General features: G+C 43.6%; 2 protein-coding genes across 5 annotated transcripts in view; both read left to right on the top strand.

The window, feature by feature from the left end:
- Positions 1–522: 522 nt before the first annotated feature.
- On the top strand, positions 523–22,951 carry LOC124137108 (methyltransferase-like protein 27). 4 transcript variants are annotated; one of them, XM_046503623.2, is made up of 6 exons: positions 523–885; positions 2,870–2,998; positions 4,206–4,341; positions 7,371–7,469; positions 8,402–8,525; positions 14,790–14,918. In XM_046503623.2, the coding sequence occupies exons 1-6, from the start codon at positions 745–747 to the stop codon at positions 14,791–14,793; spliced, it is 633 nt and encodes a 210-aa protein (XP_046359579.2). In that variant the 5' UTR covers positions 523–744; the 3' UTR covers positions 14,794–14,918. The 4 variants fall into 4 exon arrangements, with proteins under 4 accessions (XP_046359579.2, XP_046359424.2, XP_046359497.2 ...); XM_046503468.2 differs by lacking the exon at positions 14,790–14,918 and having other exon boundaries at positions 8,402–8,924; XM_046503313.2 differs by lacking the exons at positions 523–885; positions 2,870–2,998; positions 4,206–4,341; positions 7,371–7,469; positions 8,402–8,525 and adding exons at positions 12,126–13,610; positions 20,456–20,591; positions 21,940–22,038; positions 22,462–22,951.
- The window catches only part of LOC124137823 (methyltransferase-like protein 27), a 31,469-nt gene continuing 30,749 nt past the window's right edge, over positions 22,526–23,245 (top strand). The window contains exon 1 of the mRNA XM_048397476.1: positions 22,526–22,662. The gene's annotated coding sequence lies outside the window, so the exon portion shown is untranslated. The remainder of the gene's footprint in view (positions 22,663–23,245) is intronic.

Genomic DNA, 23,245 nt, shown 5'->3' with positions numbered 1-23,245 from the left:
GTCTTTAACGTGCACCACCCAAAGACGTATACACAAAGGATAAGCAGCCTTCTCTAATAGCCTTCTCTGATGTGAGACGCGCTAATTGTCACAGCAGGGGTTCATCGGGCAAGGCATCTTGGGTAATTTACTATCGCTAGACAACAGAGAGAAGACATTGTGTTTGGATTTTTACTGATTGCAGCACTTTCGTAGCATTTACGTAGTATATACGTCTTTGCACCACCGAAGCCAGAAGTGCGATGGAATGTCGCCAGTGACCCCATTAATTAAATTGCTCTACAATAGCTTTCCAAGGTTGATGTTGATGTTTTTAAGGTGTTTGGTGAGACGCTTCTATGTCATTTCACATTAAAATTTGTTTGTCGTACTCAGCGTCGGGTTATCGACGGTCGTTCAGCAAGGGGAAAAATACCACTGTGCTGTCGGTACAAGTTGTTCTGCTCTAGTACAAATGTATGGTTAGCTTTATATTTTTGGCTTCTCAAGGACGCTCGCTTTTCCAAACCTGTTTTCGTATATAATTACTTGTCGAGACAGTCGCTTTATAGGTGGAATAATGCCGATGCGACGTCAAACTTTTAATCACTTGTGGATGCAAGCTCAGTCACACGATCATCACAAGCTCAGTCACACGATCATCACAAGCTCAGTCACACGATCATCACAAGCTCAGTCACACGATCATCACAAGCTCAGTCACACGATCATCACAAGCTCATTCACGGATACTTTCAGCCCACAATGAGTCGGGAATTTTCTACAGACGCCACCGAGGAACAGAAAGCTGTGGCTTGTCACCACTGGTCAAAAACCGTTGATGACAACTTAGACAACCAAACCCTGTACGATCGGTACTCAGAGGGGGCAAAGGCTTATGACGAGGTATGTCTGTCTGTCTGTCTGCCTGTCTGTCTGTATCTTAGTAGTAGTTTCTAGTAATAGTTGTATAGAAATAATGAATGAACTGGAAACACATTACAACCGGTGGTGAAGTATGACAGAAGATGTTATGACGCCAACGATCTCGAAGGACGAAAGGGGTAATTTAGGAAATTTCAAACTTGACAGTTTGGGATCAGCTGTGCGCAATACCGCCACGATTTGTCAAACATTCAATCACTCGACGTAAAAGTCTCCCCATGGCGATTTGAGGTAGTCTGTCCCACTCCTCTTGTAGAGCCTGCGCAAGTTCAGCCAACGTGTTCAGTCTCCTTAGTATGTCCAGGCGTGTTCAATGGAGAAAGGTCTGGACTCATTGCTGGTCATGGTATTCTATGGATGTTGTTCTGCTGGAGGTTAGCACTGACGATTTGTGCACGGTGAGCACGGGCCTTGTCATCCTGAAAAACAAAATGTCGACCCACACGCCTTGCAAACGGGACAACAAAGGGTGTCAGTATGTTGTCCCGATAGTAATATCCAGTGACCCTTCGTGGAACAATATGGGGTGGGGTTTGGTCAGTCATTGCAATGTCACCCCACACCATAACCCGATCCTCACCCAAACCTGTCATGAGGTCTCAGGTTGATATTGGCTTGACGTTCATTTCGTCCGTGCACGTGGGTAGGGGGCCATGATTTTGGACATTTTAGCGAAAGGTCGTCATATCGCTCTACTTTAATGCAGTATTTGTGATCAGATCGTCTACAACGTGATGGACGCCTAATGGCTATTGGCATGATTCAGACTGGTAGAACTCAAGAAAGCCAATATGTTCAATGTGTCTCAGTCTGTGATTGAAGATTTTGGAAAAGGATACTGCAAACATAAAATATTAATGATCGGCCCCGCAAAGCACGGGGGGGGGGGGGGGGGGGGGGGGGGGGAGAGATTCGGAATATGCCACCCTGTCCAGTCGTTGGAGAATGGCCCATTTTTTATGAAGTCATCTCAAACCCTCTCACCCTTATAGTACCTCGCTAACACGTTCTGTTAACTGCCATGTGACACCTAGTCCTTCCTTTGCTTATCCATCCATTTCCATCACCCGATACTCTCTCGACTCTCCCCTAATTGTTATGGAGAGTATATGAATTTATGAATGGCACCGGGACTCGCTGATATTATACAATGCATATTTTGAACGCGACGTAAAACCCCATTTCACCTCTCCTCACCTCACCCCATGCCCTAATTACGGCGGCAAGCGTGTGATACACTAGCATGCGCGACAGCATGCCGAACAAGGCTGGTATTATGGAGTAACATTTTGGCTGGACTAACGAGTCTATATGCATAGTCCAATCACAATCGCGCAACGAAATCGAAATCCGGTTCGTAACTGTCATGCAGATTTCAATCGATTGCAAAGTATGTGCACCGCGAACTCGTTGTCAACGGATATTTTCCCAATCTTTTCATGTTTTTAATCAAGGTGCTCACGTGATTTGATTCACTTCGCTATGTAAGACCCGTTTTATCACAACATGGGCGCCGCCATTTTGTTTGAATTATGCAAGTGATACGAGAGGTGGAATCTGATTGGTCCATAGGAGAGGCATAGAAGGGACAAAACCCGCAATAGCCACTGGTTGCGCTACGATCGAGGCAGGAATTCCACCACAGTTCGGCAAGGGTGGAAACTGGACATTTATAGTCAGTTAACTCCCTTGCCTCAGGAAGATGGATGCATTATTATTTTTCGAGTATTTTCTAGGACCATGAAATGGAAAAGTAATATGTATGTACTGTGTGCATAAAAATTCATCATCTTTTACTTTTTTTGGTTTTGTACATATCCGTAATGTAAGAAAACTGAACGAGGCACGTTTCCTCCAACGTGATTCATCATGGCCCCAGGTATACTGTGAACTTGTAATGAGCTCTTTCCAATTGTCACATGTTGGTTTATTTCGTGTTACACAGGTAGTAACAGTCTTCAACTCCCAGGGTCAAAAGGAACTGGCGAAAACGACGGCCGAAAGGTTTCCTAGGAACAGAGAAAATGTCAGAATTTTGGATATAGCGGGTGGCACTGGGAAGTGTTCAGTCGAGGTAAGAAGAAAATACGATGTATCGCAGTTTTAATTTACACTTGGATACTAATTTTACACTTGGTTACTACTCCTCCATTCCTAAGTTCGTCAGCACAATACCCATGCTCGTGTGTTTCACCAAAGTGTCAAATAAAAGCGATGCAAATCATTTCCTTAATTCTAAGAAATCTCTGCTAAGAGCAGAGTCCACTTTACGATTCCCATTGTAAGCAGAGTCCATCGTACGACTCCGACTATAAGCAGTGTCCATCGTACGACTACGACTATAAGCAGCGTCCATTGTACGACTCCGACTATAAGCAGTGTCCATCGTACGACTACGACTATAAGCAGCGTCCATTGTACGACTCCGACTATAAGCAGAGTCCATTGTACGACTCCGACTATAAGCAGAGTCCATCGTTCGACTACGACTATAAGCAGCGTCCATTGTACGACTCCGACTATAAGCAGTGTCCATCGTACGACTACGACTATAAGCAGCGTCCATTGTACGACTCCGACTATAAGCAGAGTCCATTGTCAAACTCCGACTATAAGCAGAGTCCATTGTACGACTCCGACTATAAGCACAGTCCATCGTTCGACTACGACTATAAGCAGCGTCCATTGTACGACTCCGACTATAAGCAGAGTCAATCGTACGACTCCGACTACAAGCAGAGTCCATTGTCCAACTCCGACAATTAGCAGAGTCCATTGTACGATTCCTGCTATAAGCAGAGTCCATTGTACGACTCCGACTACAAGCAGAATCCATTGTACGACTCCGACTATAAACAGAGTCCATTGTTCGACTCCGACTATAAGCAGAGTCCATTGTACGACTCCGACTACAAGCAGAGTCCATTGTACGACTCCGACTATAAGCAGAGTCCATTGTACGACTCCGACTACAAGCAGAGTCCATTGTACGATTCCTGCTATAAGCAGAGTCCATTGTCAAACTCCGACTATAAGCAGCGTCCATTGTACGATTCCTGCTATAAGCAGAGTCCATTGTACGACTCCGACTACAAGCAGAGTCCATCGTACGAATCCGACTATAAGCAGAGTCCATTGTACGATTCCTGCTATAAGCAGAGTCCATTGTTCGACTCCGACTAGAAGCATGTGTTTTTGAATCATTATGGCATCATTCTTATTCCATAAGTTTGAGGAATGGTCCATCTTGAATAAGTGTATATTTGTTTTGTTTCTTTTAGCTTCGAAAACATGGATTCAGGAAAATAGACGGTACGGATGCAAGCGAGGGGATGTTGAATGTAGCCAGAGAGAAAGGGCGATACGACCGTTACACAGTTGGAGAACTAGGAGTCGACGCCCTGGATGCAGCCACAGGTGAATGAGTGAATGCTGTTTAACGCCGCAATGAAAATATATTACACAACTATCACAATCTATACACATTTGTATGGACCAGGCAAACGTATCATGGACGCATCATGCCATCGGTGTACGATGATATATATAGTGAGTGAGTGAGTGAGTTGGGTTTAACGCCGCTTTTAACAGTATTCCAGTTATATCACGGCGTGTCAGCTTAATGTGGGAGGAAAGCCCGAAGTGATGCAGGTCTTAGACGTTTACCACTTCCGTGAAACCCACGAGCACGGGTATGGTGCTGACAAACCTAGAAACATAATCGGGGCGAACCGGGATTCGAACCCACAATCATAGGTTTCTGGTGTGCCCAAGGGACGCAACTCTGCACTGCGAATCGCGGCGCCTTAGACGACTGGGCCACCCGTGCCCCCATGATATATATAGAGCCAAGTCACCAACATTGAAGAGTAAATTTCTTATCCGTTGTATATTTTCCTTTCCGAAATCCCGCGCTGCACTGTTTCAAACACCAAACATGTCTAGCCAACGCTGTAATGCCTTTGGTATTGTTTGGTATAAAGATTTTTTCTGGGACAATTTTTTCAAACAAATCCATCATTCTGAACAGCTGCTTTTGCTGGTTTGATGTCTTTTACCGCAATCGATCTCACCCAGCTTGACACCCCACGACAGCAGTATTGAAACAGCTATTCTTGACCATTAATCAGCCATTCATTTCCATGTGGCGTTGGGATCAACATCATGGTTTACGTTTTGCGATAATTCAATTTTGACTCTTTGATCAGGCTCTCCAGAAATCACGTGACCAATGAAGCTGAAATTTTACTTGCTTGTTCCCAGTAATAACAGTGAGTGAGTGAGTGAGTTAGGTTTAACACCGCTTTTAACAGTATTCCAGTTATATCATTGCGTGTCAGCTTGATGTAGAAGGAAAGCCCTAAGTGATGCAGGTCTAAGACGTTTACCACTTCCGTGAAACCCACGAGCACGGTTTTAGACACTTACTACGTAGTGAAGACAGCGAGAAGGGTAAGGTGCTGACAAACCACGGTTCACGATCAGGGCGAATCAGGGCTTCGAACCCACACTTACCTGATCATGGCAAAACTAATGGACGCAACTCTGCAACGTGAATTCCGGCGCCCTAAACCACCACACCATCCTCCCGGTCCAGTGTCACATGTAGAGTGGAATCCGGATTTCTGTCCATTTACTTTCTTAAATATACACAGTAAAAAAAGTGTTGCACCCCCACATTAATACGTTTGATACATCACAACATTTAAAACGCCCGACTCTGGTTTTAATGGTAGGTATTCCTTGGGGATCTGATGTTAAATGTGTAATGTTTTCGGAGGGAAGATGATCACCAAAACGTAGCAATCAGCACGTGAATTGCATGGTGCATGACATTTGCAGATTGCAGTATCTTCTTAAGCTCAACATCGCCTATAAAAGATGTTCTCTGACAGCCCAGTTTATTGTAACCCACAATGCCGGGTAGACGATTGTCAGAAGCAGTCAAGTGGCAGATTATTGGCCTTCATGGAGCAGGTCTTTCGTTCAAGGAGATTGGCAGAAGAACCGGACATCACAACTCAACAATAAGCCGTTTGGTCAGAAAACACGCACAAACTAATGATGTAAGGAATCGCAGACCCTCTGGCAGACCACGTAAGACCACAGTTAGAGATGACAGAGCGTTGTTGAGGGTGGTAAGGCGTCATCCATTTGCTACAAGCACAACCTTGAAACGTCTTTGGCTTCCTCGTCAACAGTTCAGTACCCAGACCGTGAGAAATCGTCTTAAAGCTGCAGGGTTGAAGTCCAGAAGGGTTATCAAGCGACCTAAACTCACAGACAACCACAAACGACTACGTCTAGCCTGGTGTAGACTGAGACAGAACTGGAACTTGAGGTCCTGGAGAAGAGTCCACTGGTCGGACGAAAGCAGGTTCCTTCTGCATGTTGTGGATGGCAGAGTGAGAGTATGGAGGCGTCCTGGAACAGCTTATACTGCAAGAAACATCATGCCAACTGTACCATATGGAGGTGGATCTGTTATGGTCTGGGGATGCTTCTCATTTGATTGTAAGCTTGATTTAGTGACCATACGAGGCAACTTGACAGGGGAGCGCTACATCCAAGAGGTGCTGAATCCAGTTGTGGTGCCCCATTTTGACAATCATCCACTGGCCACCAGACCGATATTCATGGATGACAATGCCAGACCACATCGTTCACGAGCTGTGACCCAGGTTATCCACAACAATGCTCTGACGCAGATTCCATGGCCAGCAATGAGTCCAGATCTGAATCCACTGGAACATGTATGGGACATTTTGGGACGCCTGATTTATCGTCGGGACCCTCCTCCACAGAACTTGCGTGAATTGGAAGCAGCATTACACGAGGAGTGGCAGCAGCTGCCCATGGAGCGATTCCAACGTCTGGTGAGGAGTATGAGACGAAGACTCCAAGCTGTGATCCAAGTGCTTGGTGGAAGTTCTCGATATTGACTTACTGTGTTCGTCAAATCTCCATATGACATTCTTACCCTATTGGATGAATTTGGTCACTAAAAATTATTGAGATGTCACCATACTTAATGCGTCTTCGTTGTTCGTTCATTTTTCGTAAAAGTTCAGCATGAGATTATTACATGCCATAAGGTCATGGAATACCCCATTTAAGTTCATTGTATAGACAATACACTGGTTTGTTGGTATACATGAAATCCTGGTTATAATATTAATTCGGTTATCTTTACACCCTTTCAAAACACCCCTCCATGAAAAAGTATAGGGGGTGCAACACTTTTTTTACTGTGTATATGTATTTCATTCAACTTTATCTTTATTACCTGTTTCTTTATCTCCTGCTATAATCTCACTAATCTGAACCTGTCTAAACCGGACTGATTGTTCAGTCCCCTCAGCTCCGGTTTAGTGATTGCCGCATAGTGGTAAATTTGAGGAAAGACGGTATCCATCGACACATGTTGTTGGTTCATTCTGTTTCAGATACGTACGACGCAATTACGATTTGCGGACTGAACGTTCCAGTTTTGAAGAAGCTGCCCATCGAGGCTTACGAAGAAATGATCAGGGTTGTCAAAAAAGGTAGGTGCATGCAAAATTTGTTATGTTCTCGTTCTCGAACCACTATTTTGCCTTTCCCGTCCAATGAAATTTCGACAGATAATTGAGACCAATTGTTCACTGGCGTTGACCTTTTTTATGTTGTTGTTGGTTTGTTGTTAAACGCCACTCTCAGCAATATTCCAGCTATATGACAGCGGTCTGTAAATAATCGAGTCTGGACCAAACAATCCAGTGATTAATATCATGAGCATCGATCCAGGCAATTGGGATCGATGAAATGCATCAACCAAGTCAGCGAGCCTGACCACCCGATCCCTTTAGTCGCCTCTTATGACAAGCATAGTCGCCATGTACGGCAAGCACGGGTTGCTGAAGACCAGTTCTACCCGGATCTTCACGGGTCCATGTAATAATGCTGGTGGTTACTGAAGACCATTTCTACCCCGGATCTTCACGGGTCCATGTGATAATGCTGGTGGACTTTCTTGCTGATGCGGTCACGGCCAAAGGACAAAGTCATTTTTCTGGAACGAATTATTCAATTGTTAAATAGGTCCCACCCAAAACCCGCCGACTATTAAATTGTCTGTCCCTCAATATTTTTCAAGTAATATAATATTGGAATATTTTTGTCATCCCTTCCTGAAAAAGAACTTGTTATCTGGCAAAGTAATATTTGTGGAAAAAAATATTGTTCCGCCCACCCACCCGCCGGATATGAAATGGTCTGTCGCTATATTATTGTAAAAGTAGTATAATATTGGAATATTTCTGTTATCTGTACCTGAAACATGAATTACCTGGACAAATATGAAAGGATAAAATCCATGTAACAAAAATGAGAATGTACTCTGAATCATTGGTTGCTGAAGTTTGCCGACATATTGTATCACTATTTAGACAACTCGAATCAGATACTCAGTTGGCACTATCTGTTGTTTTTCTTCCAGGAGGATATATCATTTGGGCCAGTTTCGACAACGTGTTTACTGATGACGACCCTGAACTGGCAGATAGGAGAAAACACGTCAGGACTTTGGAAGCACAGGGAAAGTGGAAACATGTGGAACTTCGGTATTTCAAAAATTATTTGCGAGGAAGTAACGGTGGTGTTTCAGTCCATCAGATCTGCTAGTTGTTCCACTCCATAGGTATTCATAAATGTTTTGGCTGCGCTATGGCAATGAAATAAAACACATTTCCACTACGCACCCATACAGTTTATATATGAACAACTGCAAGGCATTATTCATTCATGTTCAACACTCATTGCATTCGCTAAACAATGACGTCACCTGTTTGTCGCTCAGCCCAATATAGACTCAGTTCCCGTAGAGCTTGTTGTATGCTGTTGTATCTTTAGTCATTAATTGTTAACTGCTCACCTTACTTAAGTGAAGCCTAACAGTACAATGCAATGTTAGCCGCCAATAACTGAAACAATTGTGCTTCAATAAAACAAATGAAAGCATTGTTTGCACTTTTTTATTTACTGATTAAGTTTGTTTTACTGCGACCTACTAAGTTACAAAAATGACCAGTTTATTTGCTATTATTGTTACGGCATTTATAAAAAAATCTTTCAAATGTTGTAGCGAAAAAAGGGTGTGGGACACACGTTTTCGTGAGTAAAAATCCATTTTAATTAAATTTGTTACACGATGACCGAAGTTACCAAAACTGACAAGTCAGTTGAGGTTCTTCGGGACGAAAAAACCTTTCGTAAACATCACTGGTTCTCCCTCAAAGTTGAAACACTAGACTGGACAAGACTAAATATAAGATAATAAACCAACCATTGCCTCATTAAAAATATATCTAATGTAACATTTAGCTCACCTAACTGAAAGTTGGCTTATGTCTTGGTCTGTTCTCCGGCGTCTGTCTTCCGCCATGCGTCGTAAACATCTTCTCCTCAGAAAGTCAAACCACCAGATGCATGAAACTGAAACTTCACAACCTTGTTCCCAGCAATGATCACACCCTACAACAGGGTGCGGACGGTAGGATTGCTTTGTATGCTGTTTGCTGAGCTATATGTGCGCACATTTGCAAAGCAGCTTGTGGGTCATTACATGTGCTTGAGCAAAGGGGGGTAATTCTCGGCCTAAACTAAAGGTAGCGCCTCCCCTGAAAATTATATTATCAAACCATAATATATATTAACTTGAATCCCACGATAAAGATGTTTCATGTCGATTTACAAATTGAAACTGGAAGTAAACACAAACATGTATATACGCAAAAACATCAGTGTGAAACCAACAAGCGGCAAAGTCATGTTATAATATCAACAATTGTGTTTCAAAATTAACCCCGTATACAAATCAAGACAAATTACTGCTGAGCAATTACAGTGGCAGTACACAATGGAGAGGCAGTATAAAATACAATGGCAGCGGTAATAGCGAAATGTCGGTGATAACAATTCACCTATCAGCAACGGCCAAGCATCCAAAATAGGCCAAGACTGGATATCCAGGGTGAAAACAATGACCGCTGGTCTTGATGTAATCTGAGATGTGAGATGAGTGAGGCACGCACTTGCCCACTTACATAGTCTAAATCCCGTTTGGAAGGTTCTATACAGTACTGGATTAGTCTAGTTTTTCTAGAAGTTTCCAGACGACACTTGACTCCAAAATGCATCTAAATATAGTAACGTCCGCACCACTGCTTACCTTAGATAGTACTACATTCCTGACAACTACCACTGCCAAAACACAACACTCTGAACCTCTCCTGAATCCGAACAGAACCAATGTATTACAATTGTAACATTGTATAACAATAAATAACAGCGCCATATAACAATATGGAAACAGATACTGCATTATCTTCTGAAGAGGAATCTGCATACAGTGTTGAATCTTGGCCACGATTTTGAGTTGATGGAGACCCCTCAAATCAACTCCTTCAGAGTTTCAAAATCTGTTGAAAGCATATGTAGGCGACATTAAAAATGTCATCCGTCTCCAGTCTGCTTCCTTGCTTTTGGAATGTGCAAAGAGACAGTTATCTCTAAATCTGCTTAAATCACACCAGTTCGAAAATACTAATATTGTTGTCTCAGTGCACAAAACCTTCAAATCATGTAGAGGCATTGTACGTGGCCGTGCAAAGTGCCTTTCAGACATATATATCAGCAGAGGCAAAGCCCTAAGGTGTAACATCTGTGAAACAATTTACGAGAAAAATGATGAAACTTAAATCAAATACCTTACATTGGCATTAACAAAACTCCCTTCATCAATCAAAGCCAGATATTTCACTATCGGATGTGTAAGTGCCAATTCACACAGTTGTTTTATTACTCTGTATGCATAGGACCCATGAAAATCCGGGGTAGAATAGGTGTTTAGCAACCCATGCTTGCCGTAAAAAGCGACTGTGCTTGTCGTAAGAGGCGACTAACGGGATCGGGTGCTCTTGGTTGATACATGTCATCGATCCCACATTGCGAGGATCGATGCTCATGATATCAGTCACTGGATTGTCTGGTCCAGATTCGATTATTTACTGAAATATTGCTGAATGTGGGGTTAGACAACAAACAAACCAACCAACCAACCAACTGTATGCATAGGTCTAAACATAAAACACATATGGCAGTTTCATGGGTCGCTTTTATGTCTAGTTCAGGTGGGTTAATCAGTGGAAGGGAATACTGACTACTTGACCATTATTGAACGATATCAGATCATCAGTTATGGAAATGGCATCTTTCCGGGGCAAGAGATTTAACAGACTATAATAGTCCAGTTTCCACCCTTGCCGAACTAGGTTGGAATGCCTGGGTAGCCTAGTGGTTAAAGCGTTCGCTCGTCACGCCGAAGACCCGGGTTCGATTCCCGACATGGGTACAATGTGTGAAGCCCATTTCTGGTGTCCCCCGCCGTGATATTGCTGGAATATTGCTAAAAGCGGCGTAAAACCATACTCACTCACTCACTCCTATGGACCAATCAGATTCCACCTCTCGTATCACTTGCATTTGCTTCAAACAAAACGTCGGCGCCCAGTCAAGACGATCTGGTCGATAATCAAGATCTATATTGTCATAAAACGGGTCTTACATCGCGAAGTGCATCAAAACAACTGAGCACCTTGATAAGAAACATGAAAAGATTGGGAAAATAACTGTTGACAACGAGTTCCCAGTGCACATGCTTTGTAAATCCTGCAATCGACCGAAATCTGCACGACGGTTTATGAACCGGATTTCGATTTCGTTGCGCGATTGTGATTGGACTACGCATAGACTCGTTAGTCCAGCCAAAATGTAACTCCATAATACCAGCTTTGTTCGGCAAGGGTTGTAACTGGACTTTTATAGTCAGTTAACTCCCTTGCTTTGGGAAGATGTTGAAAACAGATATTTTCACAAACTTTTCATGTTTTTTATCAAGGTGCTCACCTGATTTGATGCACTTCGCGATGTATGACCCGTTTTATCATAACATAGATCAACAATGGACTCTGCTTATAGTCGGAGTCGTTCAATGGACTCTGCTTATAGTTAGAGTCATACAATGGACTCTGCTTCTAATCGGAGTCGCACAATGGACTCTGCTTATAGTCGGAGTCGTACAATGGACTCTGCTTGTAGTCGGAGTCGTACATTGGACTCTGCTTATAGTCGGAGTCGTACAATGGACTTTGCTTATAGTCGTAGTCGTACAATGGACTCTGCTTATAGTCGGAGTCGTACAATGGACGCTGCTTATAGTCGGAGTCGTACGATGGACTCTGCTTTTAATCGGAGTCGTACAATGGACTTGGGGGAACTGTGTAACACACAAATCTATTCCAATGATGCTGAAATGAAAGTCCTACACGAAGACCCGGTCTCCTGAGAGATGCTGCTTTGCATATAATCTTCTTAAGTTAGTGAGGAGTATTCAGGTATGTGAGAAGTGTACAGTCATGTAGGGTGTATCCAGTGAATGCAGAAGGCTTTTCACAGAGGGTGGCCAGAAGGCAACAGATACAATTTCATCCAGTGGACCGCTGCTTGATCACACTAGGCTTTAACAACACCTTTTCCGGTGACAAGTGGACGTCTCGCCGGAAGTATTGCAATGTCTGGGGTCCAGCATGCGATGACGTCACTAAATCCACACAAGTCGTTTTTTTGACGTCATGTGACTCCAATTTGTGCAGGTTTTACAAGTCAGTCAGTGACCAATCAAATAGCTTGATTCTATTCTGAGTAATGAAAATTAATAAAATGTTTCAGGAAATGGTTTTAGTACCATCATCATGCCTTCTGATTTAATAGATTGAATCGTATATGTTCAGCTAAGACATTAAAGTAGTTGAAATCAAATGTTGCATTACTTTTGTGTCTTGAGTATATTTAATCTAGTTCAATGTATACCAGGTGCCAAATGAATATTATTCACTGTGTTTCTAGTCTTTAATATCATTCTTTGCTGCAATGACCGTTATGAGGAACGTGCAACACCGAAGCCAAAATTGAGATGAATGTCGCCAATGAACCCATTAATCAAATTGCTCTACAATAATTTTCCAAGGTTGATGATGATGTTTTTTAAGGTGTTTGGTGAGACGCTTCTATGTCATTTCACATTTAAATGTGCTTGTAATACTTAGTGTCGAGTTATCGACAGTTTCTACGGTCGTTCAAACACAGCAAGGAAAAAAATACCACTGTGCTGTCAGAACACGTTGTTCTGCTCAAGTGCAAATGCATGGTTAGCTTTATAATTTCCACGTGTTCTGTATACCCGTCTCAGCTCAAGGACGCTTGTTGTTCCAAACGTCTCAGCTCAAGGACGCTTGTTGTTCCAAACCTGTATTTCTTGTCGAGACACGTCGCTTTATGGCTTGAACAATGAGATGCAACGTTGAATTTGAAATCACTTGATGATTCAAGCTCAGTCACACGATCATCACAAGCTCAGTCTCAAGAATACCACAAGCTCATTCACTCGACTGCCACAAGCTCAGTCACAAGATTACCACAAGCTTATTCACGGATACTTTCAGTCCGCAATGAGTCAGGAATTTTCTACAGACGCCACCGAGGAACAGAAAGCTGTGGCTCGTGACCACTGGTCAAAAACCGTTGATGGCAATTTAGACAACCAAACCCTGTACGATCGGTTCTCCGAGTCGGCAAAGGATTATGACGAGGTATGTCTGTCTGTCTGTCTGTCTTAGTAGTAGTTTCTAGTAATAGTTGTATAGAAATAATGAATGAACTGGAAACACGTTGCAACCGGTGGTGAAGTATGACAGTAGATGTTATGACGCCAACGATCTAGAAGGACGATAGGGGTAACTTAGAAAATTTCAAACTTGACAGTTTGGGATCATTGGTGCACAATACCGCCACATTTTGTCAAACATTCATTCACTCGACGTAAAAGTCTCCCCATGGCGATTTGAGGTAGTCCGTCCCACTTCTCTTGTAAAGCCGGGGCAAGTTCTGACTATTAAAGTCCAGTTTCCCTCCTTGCCGAACAAGGCTGGTATTATGGACTTACATTTTGACTGGACTAACGAGTCTATGCATAGTCAAATCACAATCGGGGAACGAAATCGAAATCCGGTCCGTAAACTGTCATGCAGATTTCAATTGATTGCAAAGTATGTGCACTGCGAACATTGTCAACAGATATTTTCACAAACTTTTCATGATTTTAATCAAGGTGCTCACGTGATTTGATGACCTTCGCGATGTAAGACCCGTTTTATCACAACATAGATCTTGATTAATGGTCGGATCGTCTTGATTGGGCGCCGCCCTTTTGTTTGAAGCAAATGCAAGTGATACGAGAGGTGGAATCTGATTGCTCCACAGGGGAGGAATAGGAGGGACATAACTCGTATTAGCCACTGGTGGTGCTACGATCAAGCCCAGGAAAATAGTTTGGCAGGGGTGGAAACTGGACATTTATAGTCAGTTAACTCCCTTGACTCGGGAAGATGGATGCATTATTATATTCAAGTATTTTCTAGGACAATGGAATTGATCAAAAGTAATATGAATATACTGTGTGCATAAAAATTCACGATCCTTAACGTTTTTGTTTTGTACATATCAATAATGTAAGAAAACATGAGGACGTACGTTTCCTCCAACGTGATTCATCATGACCCCAGCGCCAAGGATTAGTCAACACCGCAGTCTCAACTCAATGCAGTTTATTCTGCAACCATAACATCAACATACCAACCGGAAGTGGCGGTTCAACCAAAAGTTGGAATAAACAAAAGCGAACACGGACGCGTGTAGTTGCGCAGGTATACTGTGAACTTGTGGTGAGCTCTTTCCAACTGTCACATGTTGGTTTATTTCGTGTTTCACAGGTAATAACAGTCCTCAATTCCCAGGGTCAAAAGGAACTGGCGACAACGACGGCCGAACGGTTTCCTAGGAACAGAGAAAATGTCAGAATTTTGGATTTAGCAGCTGGCACTGGGAAGTGTTCAGTCGAGGTAAGAAGAAAATACGAAGTATCGCAGTTTTAATTTACATTTGGATACTCATTTTACACTCGGTTACTACTCCTCCATTGATTTAATTATAGTCTATTTCACTGACTAAAGAATACCTTGATATCTTGGTTATTAAACCAAAATGTCTTGAGGTTGGACCTCTGTGAAACCTTGACCTTGACCAAGATCCCAAACTGATGCGATCGAGACCATGTGTATTAAGTTCGGTCAAATTCCAATCATGAATACTCAAGTTATCGTATGTGGATATAATGTGTGAAGCTCATTTTGGATGTCCCCCGACGTGATGTTGCTGAAATATTGCTAACAGCGGCGTAAAACCATACTCACTCACTCACATAGGTATTTAGATCACAGAACGATGAATTTGGGAGAAGTCATTTGTCCTTTAGAGTGTCCGGCTTTTCGTGATCACTGAATGGCGCGAAAAGTTTCGGTCACGTGTTAACACCATTGCAGGAGTTTAGTTCACTTACTTATTAACCATCATGTTCAAACATTTGGTGCGCCGTCTAAGACGTCTTGCGTCTCTTGGGTGTAGGAGAAACCTACGATCGTGGGTAAAAAATCCCAGATTCGCCATGATTATTTTTTCCAGGTTCGTCATCACTATACCCATGTTTCACAAAAGTGTCAAATAAAAGTGATGCAAGTCATTCCCTTAATCATAAGAAATCACCACTTTACGATTTCCCATCGTAAGCAGAGTCCATTGTACGACTCAGACTATGAGCAAAGTCAGTAGTGTATCATTGCACCCTAGCCCATAAGCAAGCAGGAGTTAACTCCCCTTACCAGAAGTGAGTCAACTATTCGCCCCACTCCTCCGATGGTGAAGACATCGTCCCTGAATCCACTATGTGTATCATAACACCTTTCCTCCTCCGAGGGATGGAGCCGGGGTGCTCGCACAAACAGCCTTGGTAGTTCGCTGTTAACGGGGGAACCTTTCCTTCTCCAAGGGATGGTGCCGGAATGCTCTGACGAGCAGCCTTGGTGGACCACTGTTGACAGGGAGCCTTTCCTCCTCCGGGGGATGGAGCCAGGGGGCTCTTACTATGAGCCTTTCCTCCGGGGAATGTAGCCGGTTTGAATGTAGCCGGGGTGGATGATTGTTGGGAAAAAATCAGGGTGCGTCTCCCTCATCGGATCATGTGTGCAGGACCAAGCCACCACAATAGACTACCGCATCATCTACCCCAAGCGTAGGTGTGGTGGTGGTGCTTGAAGAAACATGGCAAATTCTACAAGCCACCAAACAACATTATCGTCAGACTCTTCACACCCCTCTCTTGGAAAAGAAACGTCTCCAAAATTTGGAAGAGATGGACACGTTGATGCAGAGGTCACAGCAGCCTTTTCACATGCGGGAACAAGAATACAACCAACTGTTGCAACACATGCTAGAATTGCAGCGCCAACAGCACAACACCACCACCACCAAACCACACCAACCCAAAGTGACACCACCACCACCATCAACGATGGGCACAACAGGTAGACCTGCCCCACCTCAACAAGTGATAGACGAAGTGGTCATGAGTGTTCCTAAAACCATGACCAGTAAAGCCATAAATTTGATGACAAGGATTCAAAACAATCCCGCCTTGAATTGGACTCCTGAGGGAACCCTGACCGTTGAAGGGAAACTTGTCCCTAGCACACACATGTCAGACTTGATCAACAATTTAGTGCATCACCAAAAAACAAAAAGGGGCCTGCAGGTTGGACCATTTTGAGTCACCATTTGGCCAACAGTCATGTTCCCCATGAAATGATTGGAAATCCTCAACGATGGCAATGGATGCAGGAGCAGCAGCAACAACAACAACACTCAACAACAACAACACTCAACACAAAGAACACCCAACAACCAGTTTCCCCTTCCCCACGTTCTGCCCGCAAAGTCCCAAAAAGAGAACAAAAAGAGACGCTCCTTTCCAAGAGACCACTATCGTGTGGGAGGCGTCGATGAATTTTGGCAAGCAGACTTGAGTGACATGATTGCCTTTCAAGACGACAACAAAGGGTTCAAATATCTGCTGTGTGTGATTGATGTGTTTTCAAAGATGGCATGGGTGCAACCCCTGAAGACCAAGTGCAGTTCTGCTTTGACGGAAGGTTTTCAAACCTTGCTGATGCAACAAGCCAAAGGTCGACCACCTGCAAACCGACAAAGGCAAAGAATTTGTCAACCCCACTTTCAGAGATCTCATTATAAAGAACGGCATTCATTTCTAAACCAGTCAAAATCCTGAAACTAAAGCAGCCATTGAGGAACGGTTTCAAAGGACTCTGAAAAATAAAATGTGGGGATACTTCACTCAGCATGGGACCAGACACTATTTGAAAGTCTTACCCCAGATGGTCAAGTCATACAACCGTCATGTGCAATCTCATTAAAATCAGATCTTAGTTCTCGCTACCGCTTAACAAAGATCTGAGGACATCCCGTTAGGGGTCACGTCAGGACGACCTTCATCCGAAAAACAGAGTGTCGCTTACCAGATCATGAAAGTGACAGTCGGAATGTGATTTTTAATCATGCAGCTTCGAAAACTTTAAAACGGGGTATTCTGAACGATAGTTACGGGCTTAACGACTGAATCCATACAATCTGTACCATATCTTAGCCATAAGAGAATGTTCTTTTGTTCAGGTTTCAAATTTTTAAGCGAGAACTTGTCAAAATATGTTTCGAAGTGTAGTCGCCAATTTGCAATAAGTGCCTTAAAGCATGAGAAAGTTGCCTTCTGATTAGCTAATGTCTTTTCGTCGGTCAGAGTTCATGAAAGGTCGGTCTAACGTGAGAACTAAGAGTTGATTTTAAGAGATTGCCGGCGTGTCAGAAATTCGGGTGTTAGACTTCATGGAGGAACAACAACAACGAAACCCTTCTGAGTTATGATGCAGGAGCCAAAACATCTCACCTTCAATGTCCTGGATGGTTTACCGATAGTGCTGGTAAAATGGACGCCTTTAATCTTGATGCAAATGCTGATGTAAGAAACACGGGCGTCAGAACTCGACGTGATCTTATCGTGCCCACCAAAGAAGTGGAACTCACAGGGCGTCTACACTGTGACCTGTTTCTTCAAGACTGTTATCTGCAAGATGGTGTCCCTATGAAACTGGAATTGCTTTGAAGTCCCGATGTATTATTCTTCATGTGTGCTGCTGATGGTGTCTACAAAATAGCCGTGACCAAAGCCGAATTTTATGTTCGTCAACTCATCATAGATCCTGCTGTCCAAGAAAAACATGTGTCCAGTCTGAACGCAGGGGTGACTGCCAAGTATCCCCTTTCCCGTATGCAAGTGACAGCCCGTGACATCCCGAACGGAGGTTGAAACTTTCACAAGGATCAGGATCAACTTCAAACACAACCATGTCACCATGATGAAGCTGAAACTCAATGGACAGGAAGTCCATGAAACGGAAATGAAAAGCGACTTCAGCAACAACAGCGCCCATTTGAAACAAGTCTTCATGAATCTGTTCCAGAACACTGGACAGCTGTGGCGGCCTGAGACCTGTGAGGTGTCTCTCAAGGCCTTTACTCAAGGTTGCACCTTGTGGGTGGTGGATCTCACACCAGACCTTGGCACTGATGAAGGCATCAACTATCCTTGACACACTGGCAAGTTGGGTTTGGAAATCCAGTTTGGACAAGCTCTCAAGACCCCGGTCACCCTCTTCTGCTATGAGGAATACAAAAATATTCTGGAAATAGATCGTTTACATAATGGTGTAAAAAGAGCAAAGACAGACGGTCATGTCACACTTCCTTCACTGAATCTACGTTCACCTTACTGACAAAGTTCCTGTTCACTGAGTTTTATGAGTGTACATACGTTCACTGAGTTTTATGAGTGTACATACGTTCACCCCACTGACAAAGTACCTGTTCACTGGTTTTATGAGTGTACATACCTTCACACCTTCACACCCTAGTTGCAAATGTTTTCCTGTTCACAAAAATCACAGCGACGCCCCTTATCCTGTGGCTTTTGTTTTGTGTCTTGGTTCATGTGAGCTGTGGAATTAAAAAGTTGAAAAAAAAATGTGTTGTGTTGTCTTTAGGATGTGGATTGACATGCACATCCTAGAAAAAACAGGATCGAAAATCAACCAATCAGAAGCTTGGGTTTTCGACCAATCAGAGACGGCACACGCCCTGTGCGGGTCTCTGATTGGTCGAACAGCAGTTGTGCTTTCTCTCCAATGGACCATGCCTGTTCCTATGGAAAAGAAACACAAGGGTCGGGCCTGTTTGGAAAAAAACAAGGCTCAGGCCAGGCACCGGGACGGACCAATCCGCAAACTGCGTGTCGGCCCAATCAGGGCCCAGCGTGTTGGACCAATCAGCGGGCATCTGGTCCCTCTCCTATAAACAGAGAGCAAAAACTCGAGAGGGTTCAGTTTCAATTATTAAAAAATATCATCGCATTGAGAATGGCAGAGACGAAGAGCTGTATGGATGCTTGTGAGGGGACCGTGGTAACTGATAGTACAGATGCTTGTGGACCAGGATTCTTCTGGAGACTGATAGTACGGAATCTTGCAGGGCCCAGAGATCTGACAGTACGGATTCTTATGATGGTAGGACGCCGCCCAGTAAGCCCTTGTCGCCCCATCAACACTTTGAAAGAAGACTAGCCTCGTTTGAGGCGAGGCCGATGCAGATGAGCCACACCACTGCATAGATGGCCCATGCGGGCTAAATGTACACGAAAAGTACCGATAGCATGAACTGCTTTCATTGCAGCCTGCGGCTTAGAAGATTGGCGTCCCACGACGATCCTTGGGTGGAACACCTCAAGTGGTCCCCTGACTGTGCCTACCTCGAGCTGACGGGGGTGGTGAGGCACAAGAACGTAGCAGCTACTCTCTTGCACTATTTGTGCGAGAATGCGAATCAGAGCAACGTGAATGAAGAAGATTTCCCACCTTCCAAGAGTGAAGTTCCGGTTCCAGCTCCATTCCGTTCCGTTCCCGTTCCAGTTCCCGTTCCCGTTCCAGTGTTGGTGGGTTTTCTTCTCCAAACGGCCCTTTTCAGGGCCACCCAACTCTCCTGAAAGAAACGCTTTGATCATTGCCAAACACAAACAACCCAACCTCAAAAGAACCCCCACACCCTCCTCACCTCCCCCGCCGCCATCTTTGATGCATGCGCGCACACGCCCTCTCCCGGAACCGGAAGTGCCGCCCTCTTGGAGGCTCACGCCTTCCGGAATCGGACGTGACGTTACCTTGGAGGCACACGCCTCCCGGAACCGGACGTGGCGCGCGCTTCCGGTAGGGAGGTAAAGGGAGATAACTCCTGCTGGCTTACGGGCTAGGGTTCTGTGTTACACTACTAGAGTCCATTGTACGACTCGTGTTGTAAGCAGAGTCCATTGAACGACTCCGACTAGAAGCATGTGTTTTTTTAATCATTATCGCATCATTTTTATTCCATACGTTTGAGGAATTGTCCATCTTGAATCAGTGTATATTTATTTTGTTTCTATTAGCTTCGAAAACATGGATTCAGGAAAATAGACGCTTTGGATGCAAGTGAGGGGATGTTGAATGTAGCCAGAGAGAAAGGGCTATACGACCGTTACACAGTTGGAGAAATAGGCGACAACACTTTGGATGCAGCCACAGGTGAATGAGTGAATGGGTGTGAGTGAATGCTGTTTAACGCAGCAATGAAAATATATTACACAACTATCACAACCTATACATATTTGTGTGGACCAGGCAGACGTATTTGGGACGAGTCGTGCCATCGGTGTACAATGATATATACAGAGCCAAGTCACCGACATTGTAAAGTAAATTTCTTATCTGTTCTTATCTTATCTATTTCTTACATTTTTCTTTCCGAAATCCCAGGCTACACACTGTTTCAAACAGCCAGTATGTCTAGCCAACGCTGTAAGGTCTTTGGTATTGTTTGGTATAATGATTTTTTCTGGAACAAATTTGTCAACCACATCCATCATTTGGAACAACTGCTTTTGCTAGTTTGATGTCTTTTACCGCAGTCGATCTCACCCCGAGTGACGTCACATCATGCATGACGTCACAGCTTGACAGCCCACGACAGCAGTATTGAAACAGCTATTCTTGACCATTAATCAGCCATTCATTTCCATGTGGAGTTGGGATCAACATAATCATGGTTTACATTTTGCGATAATTTAATTTTTACTCTTTGATCAGGCTCCGAAATTCTCACAAAATACACTTCACACACCCTCCAGAAACCACGTGACTAATGTAGCTGAAATTGCACTTGTTTGTTCCCAGTAATAATAGTGAGTGAGTGAGTTGGGTTTAACGCCGCTTTTAACAGTATTCCAGTTGTATAATCTTGACAGCTTGATGCTGGTCCAAGACGTTTACTTGTTCTCCCCTATTATATTTCGAGGTTTGTCAACACCATACCCATGCTCGTAGATTTCACCTAAGTGGTAAACGTCTGAGACCTGCATCATTCGGGCTTTCCTCCCACATGAAGCTGACACGCCGTGATATAACTGGAATACTGTTTAAAGCGGTGAAAAGCCCAACTCACTCAGTCAGCACATAAACGCCTTCGTAAAGAGAAGCCAACGTAAAGGGAAAGGTGCTGACAAACAACGGTTCACGGTCAGGTAGAAACCAGGGCTTCGAACCCACTCTCAGTTGATCATAGTACAACTAAGGGACGCAACTCTGCAACGTGAATTCCGGCGCCCTAAACCACCACGCCATCCTCCCGGCCCAGTGTCACATGTACAGTGGAATTCGGATTTCTGTCCATTAACTTACTTAAATATGTATTTCATTCAACTTTATCTTTATTACCTGTTTCTTTATCTCCTGCTATAATCTAACTAATCCGAACCTGTCTAAACCGGACTAATTGTTCAGTCCCCTCAGCTCCGGTTTAGTGATTGCCGCATAGTGGTAAATGTGAGGAGAGACGGTATCCATCGACACATGTTGTTGGTTCATTCTGTTTCAGATGCGTACGACGCAATTACGAGTTCCGTGCTGAACGTTCTAGTTTTGAAGAAGCTGCCCATCAAGGCATACGAAGAAATGATCAGGGTTGTCAAAAAAGGTGGGTGCTTGCACATACCATGAACATTTTTTATGTTCGCGACCCACTATTTTGCCTTTCCAGTCCAATGAAACTTCGACAGATAATTGAGACAAATTGTTCACTGTCGTTGACGTTTTATATGTTATTGTTGGTTTGTTGTTTAACGCCGCACTCAGCAATATTCCAGCAATATGAAAGCGGTCTGTAAATAATCGAGTCTGGACAAGACAATCCAGTGATTAATATCATGAGCATCGATCCACACAATTGGGATACGATGACATGCATCAATCAAGTCACCGAGCCTGACCACCCGATCCCTTTAGCTGCCTTTTGTACTCTGAATCATTGGTTGATGAAGTTTGCCGACATATTGTATCACTATTTATCACTAACTCGAATCAGATACACAGTTGGCGCTTTCTGTTGTTTTTCTTCCAGGAGGATATGTTATTTGGGCCAGTTACGACAACGGGTTTACTGATGACAACCCTGAACTGGCAGATAGGAGAAAACACGTCAGGACTTTGGAAGCACAGGGAAAGTGGAAACATGTTGAACTTCGGTATTTCAGAAATTTTGTGCGAGGAAAAGACGGTGGTGTTTCAGTCCATCAGATCTGCTAGTTGCTCCACTCCATAGGTATTCATTGATATTTTGGCTGCGCTATTGCAATGAAATAAAACACATTTCCACGCATTATTCATTCATATTCAACACTCATTTCATTCACTGAACAATGACGTCACCTCTTTGTCGCTCAGCCCTATATAGACATGTGTCAGTTCCAGCAGAGCTTGTTGTATGCTCAACATTCTGAATCTTAAGTAATAACCTGCTTACCTTATGTAGGTGAAGCCTAACTGTATAATGCAATGTATGGCCGCCAATAACTGAAACAATTGTGCTTCAATAAAACAAATGAAAGGCTTGTTTGCACTGTTTTATTAACTGATTCGGTTTGTTTTACTGCGACCACCAGATCCATGAAACTGAAACTTCAAAATCGTGTTCCCAACAATAATGACTCCCTACAACAGTGTTACGTGTTGATTCCCAAATTGAAGGTTAATTCAGAAATAGACCCGATTGATACAGGGTGCGGACGGTGGGATTGCTTCGTATGCTGTTTACTAAGCTATATGTGCGCACATTTGCAAAGCAGCTTGTTGGTCATTACGTGTGCTTGAGCAAAGGGAGGTAACTCTCGGCCTAAGCTATAGGC

This window comes from Haliotis rufescens, unplaced genomic scaffold, assembly GCF_023055435.1.
Source record: "Haliotis rufescens isolate VD_foot unplaced genomic scaffold, xgHalRufe1.0.p SCAF_17, whole genome shotgun sequence".
Lineage (NCBI taxonomy): Eukaryota > Metazoa > Mollusca > Gastropoda > Lepetellida > Haliotidae > Haliotis > Haliotis rufescens.
This window is presented reverse-complemented; position numbering and strand designations above follow the sequence as displayed.